The sequence below is a fragment of the Aquarana catesbeiana genome, linkage group LG05 (genome assembly GCF_042186555.1).
Source record: "Aquarana catesbeiana isolate 2022-GZ linkage group LG05, ASM4218655v1, whole genome shotgun sequence".
Lineage (NCBI taxonomy): Eukaryota > Metazoa > Chordata > Amphibia > Anura > Ranidae > Aquarana > Aquarana catesbeiana.
The window spans coordinates 168,833,246-168,853,638 of NC_133328.1; the positions used below are offsets into that span (position 1 = coordinate 168,833,246).

The 20,393-nt window shown below is 43.7% G+C and overlaps 1 protein-coding gene across 2 annotated transcripts in view; it reads right to left on the reverse strand.

The window, feature by feature from the left end:
• The window catches only part of PIK3R4 (phosphoinositide-3-kinase regulatory subunit 4), a 134,300-nt gene that overhangs the window by 97,523 nt on the left and 16,384 nt on the right, over window positions 1-20,393 (reverse strand). For both annotated transcript variants that reach the window (XM_073630334.1, XM_073630335.1), the window contains exon 5: window positions 831-965. In XM_073630334.1, the coding sequence (XP_073486435.1) occupies window positions 831-965 (135 nt within the window). The remainder of the gene's footprint in view (window positions 1-830; window positions 966-20,393) is intronic.

Sequence of the window (20,393 nt, forward strand, 5' to 3'; positions counted from 1 at the left end):
CAGATCATGTTTATACATCTATCTGCTCTACACAACAGAATTTTCAGTAAAAAATCCTAAAATTAAATAAATAATAACAAAAAGATAACACAGACGTCAAAACTTTGGCGTCCTCTAACGTTAGTGGTCAGTGTAGGTTAGGAGATCAATTTCCCACTGCTCAAGGAATCCCTTGCAACCTCAGGTTGAGAAGGGCTGATGTAAGACCCAACCCCTGACCCACTTATATTCACCTTCACAGTGCTCCCGTCCTTGATTGCAACTGCTGTAAAATACTAGCACCTGGGCTTCCAGTCCTGGGGGGAGCATGTGAGCTTCTTCCATGGCCTAATTCTTGATTTGGGTCCACACACCTCCATTTGGGGGCTGGAATTTTTCCAGTTTTCAAACAAGCTAGACTTTTTGCTAGGCCTGAATACTGTCACATGGTACAGGGTAACACCATCACCCCACAGAGCATTTTAACCACTTCAGCCCCGAAAGATTTTACTCCCCTCCTGACCAGGCCATTTTTTGCGATATGGCACTGCGTCGCTTTAACTGACAATTGCGCGGTCATGCGACGTTGTACCCAAACAAAATTGATGTCCTTTTTTTCCCCACAAATAGAGCTTTCTTTTGGTGGTATTTGATCACCTCTGCGGTTTTTATTTTTTGCGCTATAAACATTTATTTTGCTTATTATTAAGCTGCACATTGTTGGCACACTTTTTACACTGCCTTTCTCCTTTTTATTGTCATAGCAGAAATCATAATGAAAACCAAAGATCATCCCTAGTTTATTCCATTCTGTTGTGTCTGAGACAGACAAAGCCATAATGCAGACTTACCTGTGTCATAGCTCTCATTGGGGTGCGACGTCTCATCCAGCTCCTCACTGCTAGGATCATTCTCCATGTTCAAATTCTTCAGCTGCACCAACTCCAAAAATCGTAGGGCAGTTTCTGCTAGTAAAGCTATGTTCTCTTTAGTAAAAAAAAAAAAAAAAAAAAAAAAAAAAAGGGAAGAGCACAGGCAGTTGTTACAAAACATATAAAATACATTGAAAGTAACACCTGAAAACACAAATAACAGCTTGAAACCACAATCACAAAAGAACACAATAGAGATAAAAGAGCAAGTAAAATAACAAAATGTTGCAAAGAATAAACATATACAGTATAGGTCTAGAACTCCAATTTCTGCACTATGTACCGTATTAGACATACAAGAGTGTACAATGAAAAGCAGAAGTTTTGAGCCTCGCCTACCTTTCATATACCTCCTTTAAATTTTACGAAGCGGAGCACTAAATAAATATGACTAGATGTAATAGGCAACACATCTCCCATTTAATTTCTATCTAAAGTATGAAGAAACCCTGTACAGTAAATATTGTTTGCTGCTTCAGGGCCCATTTACACAAGAGTTGCATTAAAGCAGAGTTCCACCCAAAAATGGAACTTCCGCTTTTAGGATCCCCCCCCTCCGGTGTCACATTTGGCACCTTTCAGGGGGGAGGGTAGAGCAGATACCTGTCTAATACAGGTATTTTGCTCCCACTTCCGGACATATATAGCCTAGCCACCCGTGGGTATCTACGCCACTTCCAGCGCCTTCTCAGTCCCCCACCGCTGTCTTCTGGGAGACACACAGGTCCCAGAAGACAGCAGGGACCAGTGGGTTTGCGCATGCGCAGTAGGGAACCAGGAAGTGAAGCCGCAAGGCGGGTCGGCTTTGGGTGCCGACATCACGGGCGCCCTAGACAGGTAAGTGTCCTTATTTTAACCACTTAAGGACCGCCTAACGCCGATTTACGTCGGCAAGGCGGCACGGGCAGGCAAAATCACGTACATGTACGTGATTTGCCTCTCGCGGGTGGGGGGTCCGATCGGACCCCCCCCCGGTGCCCGAAGCGGTCCCGTTCTGTTCCCCGGCGATCCGAGATGAGGGGGAGGCCATCCGTTCGTGGCCCCCCCCTCGCGATCGCCGCCGGCCAATGGGAACACTCCTTTGCTGCTGTATGCTAAACAGCAGCAAAGGAAATGATGTCATCTCCCCTCGGCTCGGTATTTTCCGTTCCAGCGCCGAGGGGAGAAGACATCAATGTGAGTGCACAACACACTACACACACAGTAGAACATGCCAGGCATACAAAACACCCCGATCCCCCCCCCGATCGCCCCCCGATCCCCCCCCAATCACCCCCCCCCCCCTGTCACAAACTGACACCAGCAGGTTTTTTTTTTTTTTTTTTTTTTTTTTTTTTCTGATTACTGCATAGTGTCAGTTTGTGACAGTTACAGTGTTGGGACAGTGAGTATTACCCCCCTTTAGGTCTAGGGTACCCCCCTAACCCCCCCTAATAAAGTTTTAACCCCTTGATCACCCCCTGTCACCAGTGTTGCTAAGCGATCATTTTTCTGATCGCTGTATTAGTGTCGCTGGTGACGCTAGTTAGTGAGGTAAATATTTAGGTTCGCCGTCAGCGTTTTATAGCGTCAGGGACCCCCATATACTACCTAATAAATGTTTTAACCCCTTGATTGCCCCCTAGTTAACCCTTTCACCACTGATCACCGTATAACCGTTACGGGTGACGCAGGTTAGTTCGTTTATTTTTTATAGTGTCAGGGCACCCGCCGTTTATTACCGAATAAAGGTTTAGCCCCCTGATCGCCCGGCGGTGATATGCGTCGCCCCAGGCAGCGTCAGATTAGCGCCAGTACCGCTAACACCCACGCACGCAGCATGCGCCTCCCTTAGTGGTATAGTATCTGATCGGATCAATATCTGATCTGATCAGATCTATACTAGCGTCCCCAGCAGTTTAGGGTTCCCAAAAACACAGTGTTAGCGGGATCAGCCCAGATACCCGCTAGCACCTGCGTTTTGCCCCTCCGCCCAGCCCACCCAAGTGCAGTATCGATCGATCACTGTCACTTACAAAACACTAAACGCATAACTGCAGCGTTCGCAGAGTCAGGCCTGATCCCTGCGATCGCTAACAGTTTTTTTGGTAGCATTTTGGTGAACTGGCAAGCAAGCACCAGGCAGCGTCAGGTTAGCGCCAGTACCGCTAACACCCACGCACGCACCGTACACCTCCCTTAGTGGTATAGTATCTGATCGGATCAATATCTGATCCGATCAGATCTATACTAGCGTCCCCAGCAGTTTAGGGTTCCCAAAAACGCAGTGTTAGCGGGATCAGCCCAGATACCTGCTAGCACCTGCGTTGTGCCCCTCCGCCCGGCCCAGCCCAGCCCACCCAAGTGCAGTATCGATCGATCACTGACACTTACAAGGCACTAAACGCATAACTGCAGCGTTCGCAGAGTCAGGCCTGATCCCTGCGATCGCTAACAGTTTTTTTGGTAGCATTTTGGTGAACTAGCAAGCACCGGCCCCAGGCAGCGTCAGGTTAGTGCCAGTACCGCTAACACCCACGCACGCAGCATACGCCTCCTTTAGTGGTATAGTATCTGAACGGATCAATATCTGATCCGATCAGATCAGATCTATACTAGCGTCCCCAGCAGTTTAGGGTTCCCAAAAACGCAGTGTTAGCGGGATCAACCCAGATACCTGCTAGCACCTGCGTTTTGCCCCTCCGCCCGGCCCAGTCCAGCCCACCCAAGTGCAGTATCGATCGATCACTGTCACTTACAAAACACTAAACGCATAACTGCAGCGTTCGCAGAGTCAGGCCTGATCCCTGCGATCGCTAACAGTTTTTTTGGAAGCTTTTTATTGAACTGGCAAGCACCAGCGGCCTAGTACACCCCGGTCGTAGTCAAACCAGCACTGCAGTAACACTTGGTGACGTGGCGAGTCCCATAAGTGCAGTTCAAGCTGGTGAGGTGACAAGCACAAGTAGTGTCCCGCTGCCACCAAAAAGACAAACACAGGCCCGTCGTGCCCATAGTGCCCTTCCTGCTGCATTCGCCAATCCTAATTGGGAACCCACCACTTCTGCAGCGCCCGTACTTCCCCCATTCACATCCCCCAACGAAATGCAGTCGGCTGCATGAGAGGCATTTTTATGTGCTCCCGAGTACCCCTACCCAACGAACCCCCCCCAAAAAGATGTTGTGTCTGCAGCAAACGCGGATATAGGCGTGACACCCGCTATTATTGTCCCTTCTGTCCTGACAATCCTGGTCTTTGCATTGGTGAATGTTTTGAACGCTACCATACACTAGTTGAGTATTAGCGTAGGGTACAGCATTGCACAGACTAGGCACACTTTCACAGGGTCTCCCAAGATGCCATCGCATTTTGAGAGACCCGAACCTGGAACCGGTTACAGTTATAAAAGTTAGTTACAAAAAAAGTGTAAAAAAAAAAAATATATATATAAAATAAAAAAAAATAGTTGTCGTTTTATTGTTCTCTCTCTCTATTCTCTCTCTCTATTGTTCTGCTCTTTTTTTACTGTATTCTATTCTGCAGTGTTTTATTGTTATTGTTATTGTTATTGTTATTATGTTTTATCATGTTTGTTTTTCAGGTATGTAATTATTTATACTTTATTGTTTACTGTGCTTTATTGTTAACCATTTTTTTGTCTTCAGGTACGCCATTCACAACTTTGAGTGGTTATACCAGAATGATGCCTGCAGGTTTAGGTATCATCTTGGTATCATTCTTTTCAGCCAGCGGTCGGCTTTCATGTAAAAGCAATCCTAGCGGCTAATTAGCCTCTAGACTGCCTTTACAAGCCGTGGGAGGGAATGCCCCCCCCCCCCCCACCGTCTTCCGTGTTTTTCTCTGGCTCTCCTGTCTCAACAGGGAACCTGAGAATGCAGCCGGTGATTCAGCCAGCTGACCATAGAGCTGATCAGAGACAAGAGTGGCTCCAAACATCTCTATGGCCTAAGAAACCGGAAGCTACGAGCATTTTATGACTTAGATTTCGCCGGATGTAAATAGCGCCATTGGGAAATTGGGGAAGCATTTTATCACACCGATCTTGGTGTGGTCAGATGCTTTGAGGGCAGAGGAGAGATCTAGGGTCTAATAGACCCCAATTTTTTCAAAAAAGAGTACCTGTCACTACCTATTGCTATCATAGGGGATATTTACATTCCCCGAGATAACAATAAAAATGATTTAAAAAAAAAAAAATGAAAGGAACAGTTTAAAAATAAGATAAAAAAGCAAAAAAATAATAAAGAAAAAAAAAAAAAAAAAAAAAAAGCACCCCTGTCGCCCCCTGCTCTTGCGCTAAGGCGAACGCAAGCGGCGGTCTGTCGTCAAACGTAAACAGCAATTGCACCATGCATGTGAGGTATCGCCGCGAAGGTCAGATCGAGGGCAGTAATTTTTGCAGTAGACCTCCTCTGTAGATCTAAAGTGGTAACCTGTAAAGGCTTTTAAAGGCTTTTAAAAATGTATTTATTTTGTTGCCACTGCACGTTTGTGCGCAATTGTAAAGCATGTCATGTTTGGTATCCATGTACTCGGTCTAAGATCATCTTTTTTATTTCATCAAACATTTGGACAATATAGTGTGTTTTAGTGCATTAAAATTTAAAAAAGTGTGTTTTTTCCCCAAAAAATGCGTTTGAAAAATCGCTGCGCAAATACTGTGTGAAAAAAAAAAATGAAACACCCACCATTTTAATCTGTAGGGCATTTGCTTTAAAAAAATATATAATGTTTGGGGGTTCAAAGTAATTTTCTTGCAAAAAAAAAAAAACTTTTTCATGTAAAAAATAAGTGTCAGAAAGGGCTTTGTCTTCAAGTGGTTAGAAGAGTGGGTGATGTGTGACATAAGCTTCTAAATGTTGTGCATAAAATGCCAGGACAGTTCAAAACCCCCCCAAATGACCCCATTTTGGAAAGTAGACACCCCAAGCTATTTGCTGAGAGGCATGTCGAGTCCATGGAATATTTTATATTGCGACACAAGTTGCGGGAAAGAGACAAATTTTTTTTTTTTTTTTTGCACAAAGTTGTCACTAAATGATATATTGCTCAAACATGCCATGGGAATATGTGAAATTACACCCCAAAATACATTCTGCTGCTTCTCCTGAGTACGGGGATACCACATGTGTGAGACTTTTTGGGAGCCTAGCCGTGTACGGGACCCCGAAAACCAAGCACCGCCTTCAGGCTTTCTAAGGGGCGTGAATTTTTGATTTCACTCTTCACTGCCTATCACAGTTTCGGAGGCCATGGAATGCCCAGGTGGCACAAAACCCCCCCAAATGACCCCATTTTGGAAAGTAGACACCCCAAGCTATTTGCTGAGAGGTATAGTGAGTATTTTGCAGACCTCACTTTTTGTCACAAAGTTTTGAAATTTGAAAAAAGAAAAAAAAAAAAAGTTTTTTCTTGTCTTTCTTCATTTTCAAAAACAAATGAGAGCTGCAAAATACTCACCATGCCTCTCAGCAAATAGCTTGGGGTGTCTACTTTCCAAAATGGGGTCATTTGGGGGGGGTTTGTGCCACCTGGGCATTCCATGGCCTCCGAAACGGTGTTAGGCAGTGAAGAGTAAAATCAAAAATTCACGCCCTTAAAAACGCTGAAGGCGGTGATTGGTTTTCGGGGCCCCGTACGCGGCTAGGCTCCCAAAAAGTCCCACACATGTGGTATCCCCATACTCAGGAGAAGCAGCTAAATGTATTTTGGGGTGCAATTCCACATAGGCCCATGGCCTGTGTGAGCAATATATCATTTAGTGACAACTTTGTGCAAAAAAAAAAAAAAAAAAAAAAAAAAGTGTCACTTTCCCGCAACTTGTGTCAAAATATAAAATATTCCATGGACTCAATATGCCTCTCAGCAAATAGCTTGGGGTGTCTACTTTCCAAAATGGGGTCATTTGGGGGGGGGTTGTGCCACCTGGGCATTCCATGGCCTCCGAAACTGTGATAGGCAGTGAAGAGTGAAATCAAAAAGTTACACCCTTAGAAATCCTGAAGGCGGTGATTGGTTTTCGGGGTCCCATACGCGGCTAGGCTCCCAAAAAGTCCCACACATGTGGTATCCCCGTACTCAGGAGAAGTAGCTGAATATATTTTGGGGTGCAATTCCACATAGGCCCATGGCCTGTGTGAGCAATATATCATTTAGTGACAACTTTTTGTAAATATTTTTTTTTTTTTTTTTTTTTGTCATTATTCAATCACTTGGGACAAAAAAAATAAATATTCAATGGGTTCAACATGCCTATCAGCAATTTCCTTGGGGTGTCTACTTTCCAAAATGGGGTCATTTGGGGGGGTTTTGTACTGCCCTGCCATTTTAGCACCTCAAGAAATGACATAGGCAGTCATAAACTAAAAGCTGTGTAAATTCCAGAAAATGTACCCTAGTTTGTAGACGCTATAACTTTTGCGCAAACCAATAAATATACGCTTATTGACATTTTTTTTACCAAAGACATGTGGCCGAATACATTTTGGCCTAAATGTATGACTAAAATTGAGTTTATTGGATTTTTTTTATAACAAAAAGTAGAAAATATCATTTTTTTTCAAAATTTTCGGTCTTTTTCCGTTTATAGCGCAAAAAATAAAAACTGCAGAAGTGATCAAATACCATCAAAAGAAAGCTCTATTTGTGGGAAGAAAAGGACGCAAATTTCGTTTGGGTACAGCATTGCATAACCGCGCAATTAGCAGTTAAAGCGACGCAGTGCCAAATTGGAAAAAGACCTCTGGTCCTTAGGCAGCATAATGGTCCGGGGCTCAAGTGGTTAAAAGTCAGCAGCTGCAGTATTTGTAGCTGCTGACTTTTAAAAAAATAATAATTTTTCGGAACTCCGCTTTAAGGCAGCTCGTTCATTTTGAATAAGTTGTCATTGCACCTTTGTTCACAAAAAATGCACCTGCATTATTTTTAGCAACACAGCACACCGCAACCCACAGAGCATTCCCACCCACCCTTAGTGATGAGCTATTAAGCAGCTGCATTTCGAGAATTTCCCTTTGGGAATAATAAAGTATTTTGAATCTGAATTCTACTTGCCATGTGTGCTGGGGAGTCATTAAGAATTGATAGCATCACACTACACATTTACCTATGTGTTAATGTGCAGTGTCATAATGCGTCGTAAAAAAGCACATAATGCTGCACATTAAAGTGGTTGTAAACCTCCATTGCATGCACCATAAAAGCCATTTATCACAGCAATGTGTCCACATGTATAAAGCAAATCACTGTACTGTTACCTGTCATTTCTGTTTCCCAGCGCCTGGGTAAGCCCTCAAACAAGCACCAATTAGTGGGCGTATCTTCATGCCAGAGGTCAGGAGGCGGAGTCATGACATCAGCAGACTCAGCTCCCATCTCTACACTCTCCCCCAGCAAGCAGAACCTGGTGCTTTTTTTAGCTCTCCGGGCTGACAGCAGGACGGCGCGATCCCCAATGGTTGGCCACATCACACACGAGTACCAACCAATAGGAACTCGTGGAAGGCACCTTCTGACTTACACTGGGCCAATGAGAATATGGCAAGGAGCAGCTAATCCAGGGAGAGCCAGAGGAGGTAGCAGGAAGCAACTGTTACGGAAAGCTGTACACACGCACCCTTCTCTCATGCTCGGTCATGAGATAAATTACATAGTCTGAGTCAAAGGAGGGGGGGCGTGGCGACACAAAATTTTTTTAACCACTTGCTGACCACCTAACTGGGAATTTACATCATTAACCACTTCAATACTGTGCACTTTCACCCCCTTCCTGCCCAGCCCAATTTTCAGCGCTGTAACATTTTGAATGACAATTGCGCGGTCATACAACACTGTACCCAAATGAAATTTCGATTTTTTTCCCACACAAATAGAGCTTTCTTTTTGTTGTATTTGATCATCTCTGCGGTTTTTATTTTTTGCACTATAAACAAAAAAATGAGCGACAGCTTTGAAAAAAAAAAAAAAAAAAAAAAAAAAAAACAAAAAACAAAAAACAAAACACAATATTTTTTACTTTTTGCTATAATAAATATCCCCAATTTATTAAAAAATAAATAAATAAATAAAAAAAAATGTTTTCCCCAGTTTAGGCCGATATATATTTTTCTACGTTTTTTTTTTACCAAAAATATCGCAATAAACGTACATTGATTGGTTTGCACAAAAGTTATAGCGTCTACAAAATAGGTTATTGATTTATGGCATTTTTATTATTTTTATGTTTTTAATAGTAATGGCGGCAATCTGCGATTTTTATTGTGACTGCGACATTGCGGCTGACAGATCGGACACCTTTAACACTTTTTTGAAACCAATGCGATTTATACAGCGATCAGTGCTATAAATAGCCATTGCTTACTGTGTAAATGTCACTGGCAGAGAAGGGGTTAACACTAGGAGCGATCAATGGGTTAAATGTGTTCCCTGACTGTGTGTTCTAACTGTGGGGGGATGGGACTGAATAGGGGAGGAGACCGATCTGTGTTCCTATATACTAGGAACACACGATCTGTCTCCTCTCCCCTGACAAGACGTGGATCTGTGTGTTTACACACACAGATCCACGTTCCTGCTCTGTCACAAGCGAACGCGTGTGCCCGTTGGACATCGTAGCCGCCGGGCACGCACATCAGCTCCTTGGTGACGTGGCAGGCCCGCGGGGAGTCTACTGACATCACGACTCCACCCATCGAGCTCCGGACAACAGACCCACCCACAGAATCTGCAGTTTTTCGGGTCTCATAACAGACAGAGGGGAGACATTTGACATGTAAAGATACATGCAGGAGGCATGTATATCCTTATAGATAATCCCTATGGCAGTAGTTTAGAAAGGATGAGAGTGGGTTTACATCCTCTTTAATTTAACTATATTAATTTAGAAGAAGAAATGTGATGATTGCCTAAGAAAAATAGCATTGTCAGATGCAGAGTCTGATCAGATGCAGAGTCATTTTCATACAGGAAAGATTTGCTGTTTTCTATTTTCCCTATTTGCTCACAAAAAGTGAACATTTCCTGTGTATTTAGCTGAGTTTGGAGAGGATTTTGTTTGTTTGCACTGAGATAACAGACTGTGGTTATACATACCATGTTCCTGGTGTCTAATGAGGGCATATTAGAGCAAAGTTTATAAGCCTGTCCTCACATCCCAGCAACACTGCATGTTATGCGGGTCACCTCACATATGCAAAGATGGTATAATTGTGTCTCAGCAATGTAATTTAGCTACCCATGTGGATATCCAAAACACATGAATTATTGGTAGAACGTGAGAACAAGTTATCTTAAAGGGTCATGTGATAATCACAATATGGCTGCATTAACCACTTCAGCCCCGGAAGAATTTACCTCCTTCCTGACCAGAGCACTTTTTGCGATACGGCACTGCGTTGCGTTAACTGACAATTGTGCGGTTGTGCGATGTTGCACCCAAACAAAATTGACATCCTTTTTTTCCCACAAATAGAGCTTTCTTTTGGTGGTATTTGATCAACTCTGCGGTTTTTATTTTTTGCGCTATAAACAAAAAAAGAGCGACAATTTTGAAAAAAAAAAGCAATATTTTTTACTTCTTGCTATAATAAATATCCCTGAAAAAATATATATAAAAAACTAATTTCTTTCTCAGTTTAGGTCGATATGTATTCTTCTACATATTTTTGGTAAAAAAAAAAAAAAAAAAAATATTGCAATAAGCGTATATGGATTGGTTTGTGCAAAAGTTATAGCATCTACAATTATTAGTAATGGCAGCGATCTGCAAATTTTATGACTGTGACATTATGGCAGACACATCGGACACTTTTGACACTACTTTGGGACCATTGTCATTTATACAGCGATCAGTGCTATAAAAATGCACTGATTACTGTATAAATGACACTGGCAGGGAAGGGGTTAACACTAGGGGGCGATCAAGGGGTTAAGTGTGTCCTAGGGAGTGATTCTAACTGTGGGGGGGATGGGCTACCACTGACATGACAGCGATACCTGCTCCCGATGACAGGGAGAAGTAGATCTCTGCCATATCACTAGGCAGAACGGGGAAATGCCTTGTTTACATAGGCATCTCCCTGTTCTGCAGCTCCATGACACGATCGCCCCAGAGCCCCCCTTTTTCTTGAGTCTGATCGTTCCAGCGACGGGGACGAGCAGACCAGCTCCAGCCGCTGTCTCAGGTCCTCGTTGGATAGATTGAAAGCAGCAGGAGCTGGTAACTCCCGCTGCTGTCAATCAAATCCAGTGAAACAGAACACTGGGCTGAATCCTGCTGTCTGTGTCAATGGACTCAGCAGCAGGACTCAGGAGTTCGCCCGCACGAGTGCCCCCATGGAAAGCGGCTCTCTGTGGGGGCACTCGAGAAGAGGAGGAGCCAGGAGCGCCGCCGGAGGACCCCAGAAAAGGAGGACCGGGGCTGCTCTGTGCAAAACCCTTGCACAGAGCAGGCAAGTATAGACATGTTTGTTATTTAAAAAATAAATAAATTAAGCTTTACAATCACTTTAAATGTAGCTACATAGGATCCAACCTGTTCACTTACAGTACTGTCAGTGAATGAAGGCCTCAAAAAATTGGATACCAGATTGATAATTACTGTTGCCTTACAATTAAAATGTTTATATACCACCATTAGTTGCAATAAACACTTTAAAAGCTGTGTGCAAGCACAATATCACACGTATCCGATTGTGGAGGTTACCAAGGGCCAATTGATTGTTTAATAGGCAGTGTACGGCTGTTTTTTTTTGGGGGGGGGGGGTTGCTAAATGTGCAGAGAAAGCTAATAATGGGAAAATACAGACTATTTTCATTTTTATTGCAAAATTAACTTAAACGTAAATTTTGATGTGACACATTTTACAAACTTGCAGTTCCCTACTCTCCTGCACTCATGTGTTGGGTCAGTGAATTAAAGTATTGAAGCAAGAGAGTCAGCATTACAGCCAAGCACCAGGTATACGAATAACAGGTTTACTTTAACTAGATAAATTTAGAAGAAGGAATTTGTTGATTGCATAATCAAAAATACTTCCTTCTGATCAGATCCAGAGTCATTTTCATATAGAATAGATTTGTTGTTTTCTAGTTTCCGTATTTGCTCACAAAAGGTGAATATTTCCTATGTACCAAGTTGACTTTGGAGAGGATTTTGTTTGTTTGCACTGACATAACAGACTGGTTTTACATGCCTGGTGTCTAATGAAGTCATCTTAGAGCAGTGTTAATAAGCCTGTCCTCTCACATATGAAATGATGGAGTAATTAGAGTCTAGGTAATGTCATTTAGTAACCAGCTTGGATTTCCACAATACAAAAATCGATGGTAGAACTTGAGGACAAACTGTCTGAAAGGGTCTTGTGATGACCACAATATAACTGCACTAAATGTGGGGCAACACACACATACACAGATGGTGTAATTAGTTTGAGTAATGTGATTTCGTCACCTGTGTGGATATTCACAATATATGAACCGTTAATAGAACTTGAGAACAAGCTGTCTTCAGGGATCATGTGATAACCATAATGACTGTATGCATCCAGCTACACAAGTGTCTACTATTCACAAAATACAAGGCAATGTATGAATGGACATGGGTAGAGGAGGGGCTAATGCTGCTTATAGTGAATAAATCACAAGACTGGATGGATTACACCTTAGCGTTCTCAAGTGACAGAAGTTTTTTCATCTTAATGCATAGGATGCATTAAGGTGAAAAAACACAAGGGTTTAAAGCCCCTTTTAAAAGTATTAGTATATTGATCAGTTTTTACAACCATTGGTGTTGGGTCTGCTATCATATGTGTGTGACTCATCATTTACTAGAAACTTTAAAACCATAGTTGGGTATAAATTATTATATATACACATACATACTATAACTATATAATATATCTATTTGGACACAGGCACAATTTTCATTCTTTTGGCTCTGTATGCCACCAGAATAAAATTAAAACAAAACAATCCAAATTAATTTAAATGGCAGACATTCAGCTTTAAAGCGGGGGTCCACCTATCTATCGTTTTTTTTTTTTTTTTAGTTCATTCACAAACTTTTCTTCTCAGCATTACATACTCACATATTGTGTGTAATATGTCCGCCTGTGTCAGATTTCGTCGGAAAGAATAACTTGTATTATTCACTGCAGGCGGTTTCCATCTTCATTGTGGGCATTTGAAGCCCACAAGCATTTATTTCCTGGATGCGGTGAATGCTGTGCTCCCAGCATTCACCGCTCGTTCCCGCACATGCTCAGTGGCATCCTGGGAAGCCTGAGACTAGCTCCCAGGAGTCTGTGTGGAGTCTGGGAGAGGCTAGAAGCACGCCTACTCCCACGGGAGGAGAACCAGGAAGTGCAAAGAAGAATAGAAAAATAAAAAGGTAATTACGGCGATTTAAATTTTTTTTAAACGGCATGTCAGCATCTAGGCAAGGAAGAGAATACATACAGATATTGTTCAAAATTTGGGTGGAACCCCGCTTTAATATAAGAGATTGAACATAAATATCAAGTACAAATTTTAGGAACTGCAACCATTTTTATACACAGTCCCCCCATTTTCAAGCGCTCAAATGTAATTGGACAAATGAATAAAATCATAACTAAAATGTTCATTTTTAATATTTTGTTGAGCATCCTTTACTGGCAATGACTGCCTGAAGTCTGGAGCCCATGGACATTACCAAAGGCTGGGTTTCCTCCTTTCTGATGCTTTGCCAGGCTCTAACTGTAGCTGTCTTTGTGGGTCTTTCTGCCTTTAGTTTTGCCTTCAGCAAGTGAAATTCATGCTCAATTGAGTTGAGATCAGGTTATTGACTTGGCCATTAAAGAATATTCCACTTCTTTTCTTTCAAAAGCTCCTGGGTTGTTTTTGCAGTGTGTTTTGGTTCATTGTTCATCTGCACTGTCTCCAAGTTGCTTTGGATAAGTGTAATGAGCTTGCCACATCTTACCACTGGGATTTTTGCTCATTCCTCCTTGCAAAACTGCTCCAGCTCCTTCAAGTTTGCTGTTTACAAGCGCAAACCATCCATCATTAAGTCAGACCACAGATTTTCTATTGGATTGAGGTCTGGGCTTTGACTAAGCCATTCCAACATATTTACATGTTTCCCCTTAAACCAATCAAGTGTTGCTTTAGCAGTGTGTTTGGGGTCATTGTCCTGCTGGAAGGTGAACCTCCGTCCTAGCTTCAAATCACACAGAGTGGTACAGGTTTTGCTCAAGAATATCCCTGTATTTAGCACCATCCATCTTTCCCTCAACTCTGACCAGTTTCACAGTCCCGACGGCTGAAAAACATCCCCACAGCATGATGCTGCCACCACCACCATGTTTCACTGTCGGGATGGTGTTCTTTGGTTGATGTGATATGTTGGGTTTGTGTCAGACATAGCATTTTCTTTGATGGGATGCCAATCCTTAGGTTGTTCCTGCGGTTTTGATTATCGAAATCTTTCACCTGTGATTGTAAATATGAGTAGTTTTCAGCTAGAAGTTCAAAGATTTTTCTAAGATCATTATGTGCAAGCGATAGCTCATCATGCTTGGTTTCTAGAACGTCTGTGCGTCCCCCCCAGGGTTGCCATTTCATGTGTGAGCATGCTTGTTTTTTGGAGCTCATACTGTATCTTATCAGCAAGTTTTTCATAAATGTTAGTTAAGCTGGCATCTAAATCAGCTTTTGTAAGCTGAGAAGAGTGCTCACTGTAATTTTGTGTGGAAGCAAACTCCTACAGAGGGTCGCACGCTTTTGTAGGAGACTGTACAGGCTGTGGAGAGCCGGCGGCATTTTAAGCCTTTTTCTTCTGCTCCTTATTGCGCAGCAGATAAGTGGTCAAAGAGTGCTGTTGTAAACAGCGACCTGTTTGTGTGCACACCACACCAGTGCACCTTCCTACCCGACGGCATGCACTGGTGTGTCCTGCAGGGGCGCGTAATATCCCCGCTAATCAGATGGAGCTACCACATAGAGCTGCGCATGCGCCCGCTCTTGGCTATGAACGTGGCCTTGGCTCATCTTGTCTCCTCAATCACAGATTGAGACGTGGACGTGCTGCCATACTATTGTGGGGCAAAAAACTGTCAGGTGAGGGAGCTGCAGTGCCCTGATGGAGCAAGGGTCGGGCACAGAGGAATTTAGGGAGGTCAAAAAGAAGTTGGGGTGTAGTAAGATGCTGAGAACTGCTCTTGAGGCGGCTGTGGAAGCAGAGGAGTTCTCCTGAGGACTGCAGGTGGCAGTCGAACAGGCTGGGCAGCTCTTTCGGTAGTGCAGGGAGTGATTCAGGTGCAGAGAGGTAAGGGAAACCGCCAGAAGCACTGTGGCCAGGTGGAGCAAGATGCCCGCCACACGTGGCTCCGGTGTCAGGGCCGCGGCCACTACCCATGCCTCAAATGGAGGTGGATACCCCCTACAATGCCCATCTGGGGCCGCGATCTATCAGGCTGGGGTGCCCCGGTGGTGAAATGGGGCCTGAATCGGGTACAGGGAGGCCGCGAGCGTCTGCCACTTACTTGCTGGATCCTTAATGCTCCTTCAGGCTGGCATACAGGAGCAGCACCACAAGGCCTGCAGGCAGCGGATGTCAGGCTGGTTAGCTCCGATGATCGTGCAAGGAGGTAGCTGGGCGCAGGAGAGCCAGGAAGGCCAAGAGGCAGCGGTGGCAAAGCAGCCAGGTGGAGCAAGATGGCCACCGCTCCCCGTGACAGCCTGGGGAACTCTGGGGTCTGTAGAGAGCAAGGCAGAGCGGCTGGGGAGTAAAAAAAAAAAAAAAAAAAATCACTGATGTGTTTCAGGACGGCTGGAGCTCTTCACAGACACGTCTGCCCAGACCAACATCCGGCGCATATCTCTGCGTGTATGGGTTTTTCTTTACCATAGAGAGGATCCTGCGATCATCCATCACTGTTGTCCAGGCTTTTTTATGTTGCTGGGCTCACCAGAGCATTCTTCTTTCCTCAGAATGTATCAAACTGTTGATTTGGCCACTCCTAATGTTGCTGCTATCTCTCTGATGCATTTGTTTAGTTTTTGAAGCCTTACAATGGCCTGTTTCACTTGCATAAACAGCTCCTTTGAAAGCATGATGTAGGTTCACAACAGTAGATTCCAAATGCAAATACCAAACTTAGAATCAACTCCAGACCTTTTACCTGCTTAAATGATGAAGAAATAATAAAGGTGTAGCCCACACCTGGCCATGAAACAGCTTTTGATTGAACTGTCAAAATACTTTTGGTCCCTTGAAAAAAGAGGGGTGGCTATTCTTAAGAGCTGTAATTCCTAAACCCTTCCCCCAATTTGCATGTACATACCCTTAAATTAAACCTAAGGAGTGTGCACTTTCAGCCCATATCCATTATATAACTATAGCTTGAATGTGTTTTGGTAAATACCTGAAAAAAAACTAAAATTGTGCCTGTGTCCAAATATATATGGACCTAACTGTAGATGGGAATCCAGTTATTGGTGGCTCTAAATAGATATGAGCTCCTTCTATACTTCAATCCTTCAGGCCATACAATATTTCCAGTTTAGTCAATTGGATTTGCACTATAGACAGGCAGATCTCATTCTGAATTTTTTTTTTTTCATAAACACTGGTTCATTCTTCAATCCTCTACTAGGATCCAGTGGCGGCCCTCCCCAGCCAGCAACCCCCTCCCCCCCCCCCAGCCAACCAATGACACCTACTCCCCTGCGCTCGCTTGATCGCCGCAACGCTTGCCCGGCAGCCCTGCACTTACCCCATCAAGGTCGTGACTTCGGCGGCTTCCCCCCTGGGTCTCCTCTAGAGTCCCGGCATTTGCTTCTCCTCCCAGCCAATCAGGACTTAGGACTCACAGCCAATCGGGCCTTAGGAGGAGAAACAGGAAGACAATAGCTTATATTAATTTGCTAATGTCACACAACTGGGTGGGCTCTGGGCGCAGTGCTCTGCGCCTGGAACCCACCCTTTTTGAAGCCAATTAGAGCCTCCGGCTCTAATCATATGCTTCAAACAAAACAAAAAAAAACCCTATTGAATTCCATGCGTTCGGCTCCCTGCATGTAGATTAGGGGGCGGCGCATGGATTGGGGGGGGGGGGGGCGGTGCCCCTGCATGGGCATCCACCACTACTAGGATCCCTTTTGCCACCCAAGCCAAAATTTGCATACCACAAGGCCCCCAATCTGAGAAGCAAAATTGCCTGGAGCAAATTAGCCATTCAAAAGAAACATTTTCTTCAAGAGCTAAACTCTTTGCTAAGAGCCCTTGCACACTGGGGCGGGGGCGGCGTCTGCGGTAAAACGCTGCTATTATTAGCGGCGTTTTACCGTCGGTATGCGGCCGCTAGCGGGGCGGTTTTACCCCCCGCTAGCGGCCGAGAAAGGGTTAAATACCACCACAAAGCGCCTCTGCAGGAGGCGCTTTGCCGGCGGTATAGCCGCGCCGTCCCATTGATTTCAATGGGCAGGAGCGGTAAAGGAGCGGTATACACACCGCTCCTTCACCGCTCCGAAGATGCTGCTGGCAGGACTTTTTTTACCGTCCTGCCAGCGCATCGCTCCAGTGTGCAAGCCCTCGGGGCTTTCACACTGGAATACAAGCAGCGGCACTTTCGGGGCGGTTTGCAGGCGCTATTATTAGCGCAATAGCGCCTGCAAACCGCCCCAGTGTGCAAGGGCTCTAATGTTTAGATGTAACAAAAAAAAACATTAGCTGGAACTGTCAGTTCTCTAGACATGGATTTTACAGTTGTTCCACGAATGACGTGGTTTATTGCACCAGCTGTTCCTGCAGGTTATTATATGCTGGTAGGACTATCTGCACTTTACATGCAAGCTTTAGGGAACATAGGAGATGTATCTAGCCAGGGAATGTCTAATACAGTGATGCTCTTTCCCAGTCTTTTCAGCGAAAACAACTAAAGATCAGCAAGTTTGGATGATCAACGCGATACCCAATGTCACTACGGCTGAATGGTTTGTCAAACTTTGCGAATGGGAAACATTCTGGATTTATGCCGTTATTTGAAAAATAGCCTGTTTATATTAATACCCTTTACCTTGTGGGCCAGTTAATTGTAATTCCCATTATTTAGGTCCCTTGTGATATTTATACTTCTCTGACTACAGGCCCTAAGTTGTTATTTATTATTTGGTGGTCTTCTCTTGTTTTTATTAGCGATGCAACGAAATTTCACCCACTGAAAATGATCGGCTCCATTGGAATCGCACCGATTTTAAAACTAGTTCTTCCAAGTCCCACCTGAAGTAGCAGCGATTTCAATGGCGCGATCGGTGTGACCGGGGTGTTAAGGGATGCATTTTTCATTTCGGTGCACCACTAGTTTTTATAATGTTTTATTCATTTAATGAAATACCTTCTTTTTTTAAACCCATTTAGATATATTTTTACAATATTATTTATTATATAATTATTACCGTACATATTTTTGTTACACATTGCTCAAAAAAAATTAAAGGAACACTTTGAAAACACATCAGATCTCAATGGGGAAAAAGATCATGCTTGTCATCTAAACGGATTTGGACTGGGTAATGTGTTAGCAATGAAAGGATGCCACATCATTTGATGGAAATGAAAATGATCAACCTACAGAGGGCTGAATTCAAAGACACCCTGAAAATCAAAGTGAAAAAATTATGCAGCGGGCCTGTCCATTTTACTGAAATTTCATTGCAGCAACTCAAAATGGTACTGAGACGACGGATGGTGCCCTGGGGTATTTCCTCACAGATATGGACCAGGGCATTACCGAGCTCCTGAACAGACTGAGGTGCAACCTGGTGGCATTGGATGGACCAAAACATAATGTCCCAGGGGTGTTCTATTAGATTTAGGTCAGGCTAGTGTGAGAGCCATTCAATGGTATCAATTCCTTCATCCTCCAGGAACTGGCTGCATACTCACACACCAATGGCCTGCTGAGGTCATTTTGTAGGGCGCTGGCAGTGCTTATCCTGTTCCTCCTTGCGCAAATACTGGTCCAGCTAATGGGTTAAGGACCTTAAGGACGTCCAGAGTGTAGTGATTAATGGCATATTTTCTTTTTTTTGTAAATTACATTTTATTGAAATTTTAAGACAGGTGTATTCAACAGACAACCGCACATCGCTGTAACAAACAGACCGGTCACAATAAGAGCAGTACCAGCCAATGTCAAAACTTAAAAACAAGGGAAGAAAGAAAGAAAAAAAAAAAAAAAAAAGGGGGGGGGGGGGGGGGGGGAACCCCTCATTATCTGCCCATATAAAGAATGCACAGTTCCATACCCTCCTATAGCAGATAGGTATACAACTATTCCGGTGTGATGACAGCCCCTGCAATCAAATGAGTTAATACAATTATTAAAGTTTCCCAAGACCGTCCACCTCCCCCTCATCAGATTTAAGTTTGATAAAAACACTCAGCACGCTATAACATCATAATGTACTAGGTCAATCAACCTCCCCTCCCAAGGTACACTCCCCACAGGTATTCAACCAACACAAAGGATCATATAAAACATACAAATGAATGTAGTCAGAAACTGTCTGCAGAAGCCATCCAGCCCCCCCCCCCATACCCTATAAAATTTGGCCAGGGCCCCTCTATTCAAATACGTGACTTTGTAAAGCGGAACCGCTTTGTTAACCAGTGATTTCCAGGATACCAGAGTTGGAGCATATGACCTCTTCCATGACAGAATAATCAGTTTCTTGGCGTAGAACAATAAGAGAGTGAGAAGAGTGCGTATAGCCCTAGTGGTAGCCAAAGGTTCAACTATGTGCAACAAGCACACCTGAACCGAAAGGGGTATTGAGATGGAGGTGACTGACCGGATGCATGTTGCAATTTCTTGCCAAAAGGGCTTAATGTTAGGACAATCCCAAAAGATGTGCATAAAATGTGCAAGAGGTGCGGAACATCTCCAGCACAGGGAAGGTTGGCCTCTAAATATCCTGGCTAGCCTAGCAGGGGTAATGTAGATTCTGTGTAAAAATGTGATGGATCAAACGGTCTCTAGCTGAAACTAGGTACTTATAGGGAACCTTCCAAATGTCAACCCAATCCTCCCGGTCTAGTCCAGGAGCTGTGGCATCCTAGGCCAATCTGCAAAGTTCCATTAATTGAACCGTCTCTGGAAAGAGGTCCTTGAAGAGAATGGATACTGGCTTGGATAATGAGTCACTGCGTGTCAGTAGTTCTAGGTCATTGGGTTCAAGATCAAGAGGGTCCTTTCCAAATTGAGAGCAAAAAGCATGTCTCAGTTGGATATACCAAAAAAAAAAATAGTGAGTTTGGCAATCCGTAGGGCGTTTTTTAAGATCATTAAAGACCATCAGGGAACCATTAGACACTATATGTCGTAGAGTCTTATTACCATATTTGGTCCGGACTACAGGATCAGGATAGTCAAAAAAAAGGGTTAAGTTTGGATTTCTCCACAGTGGTAGGTTGGGAGATAGTCGACCAGGACTAGTTG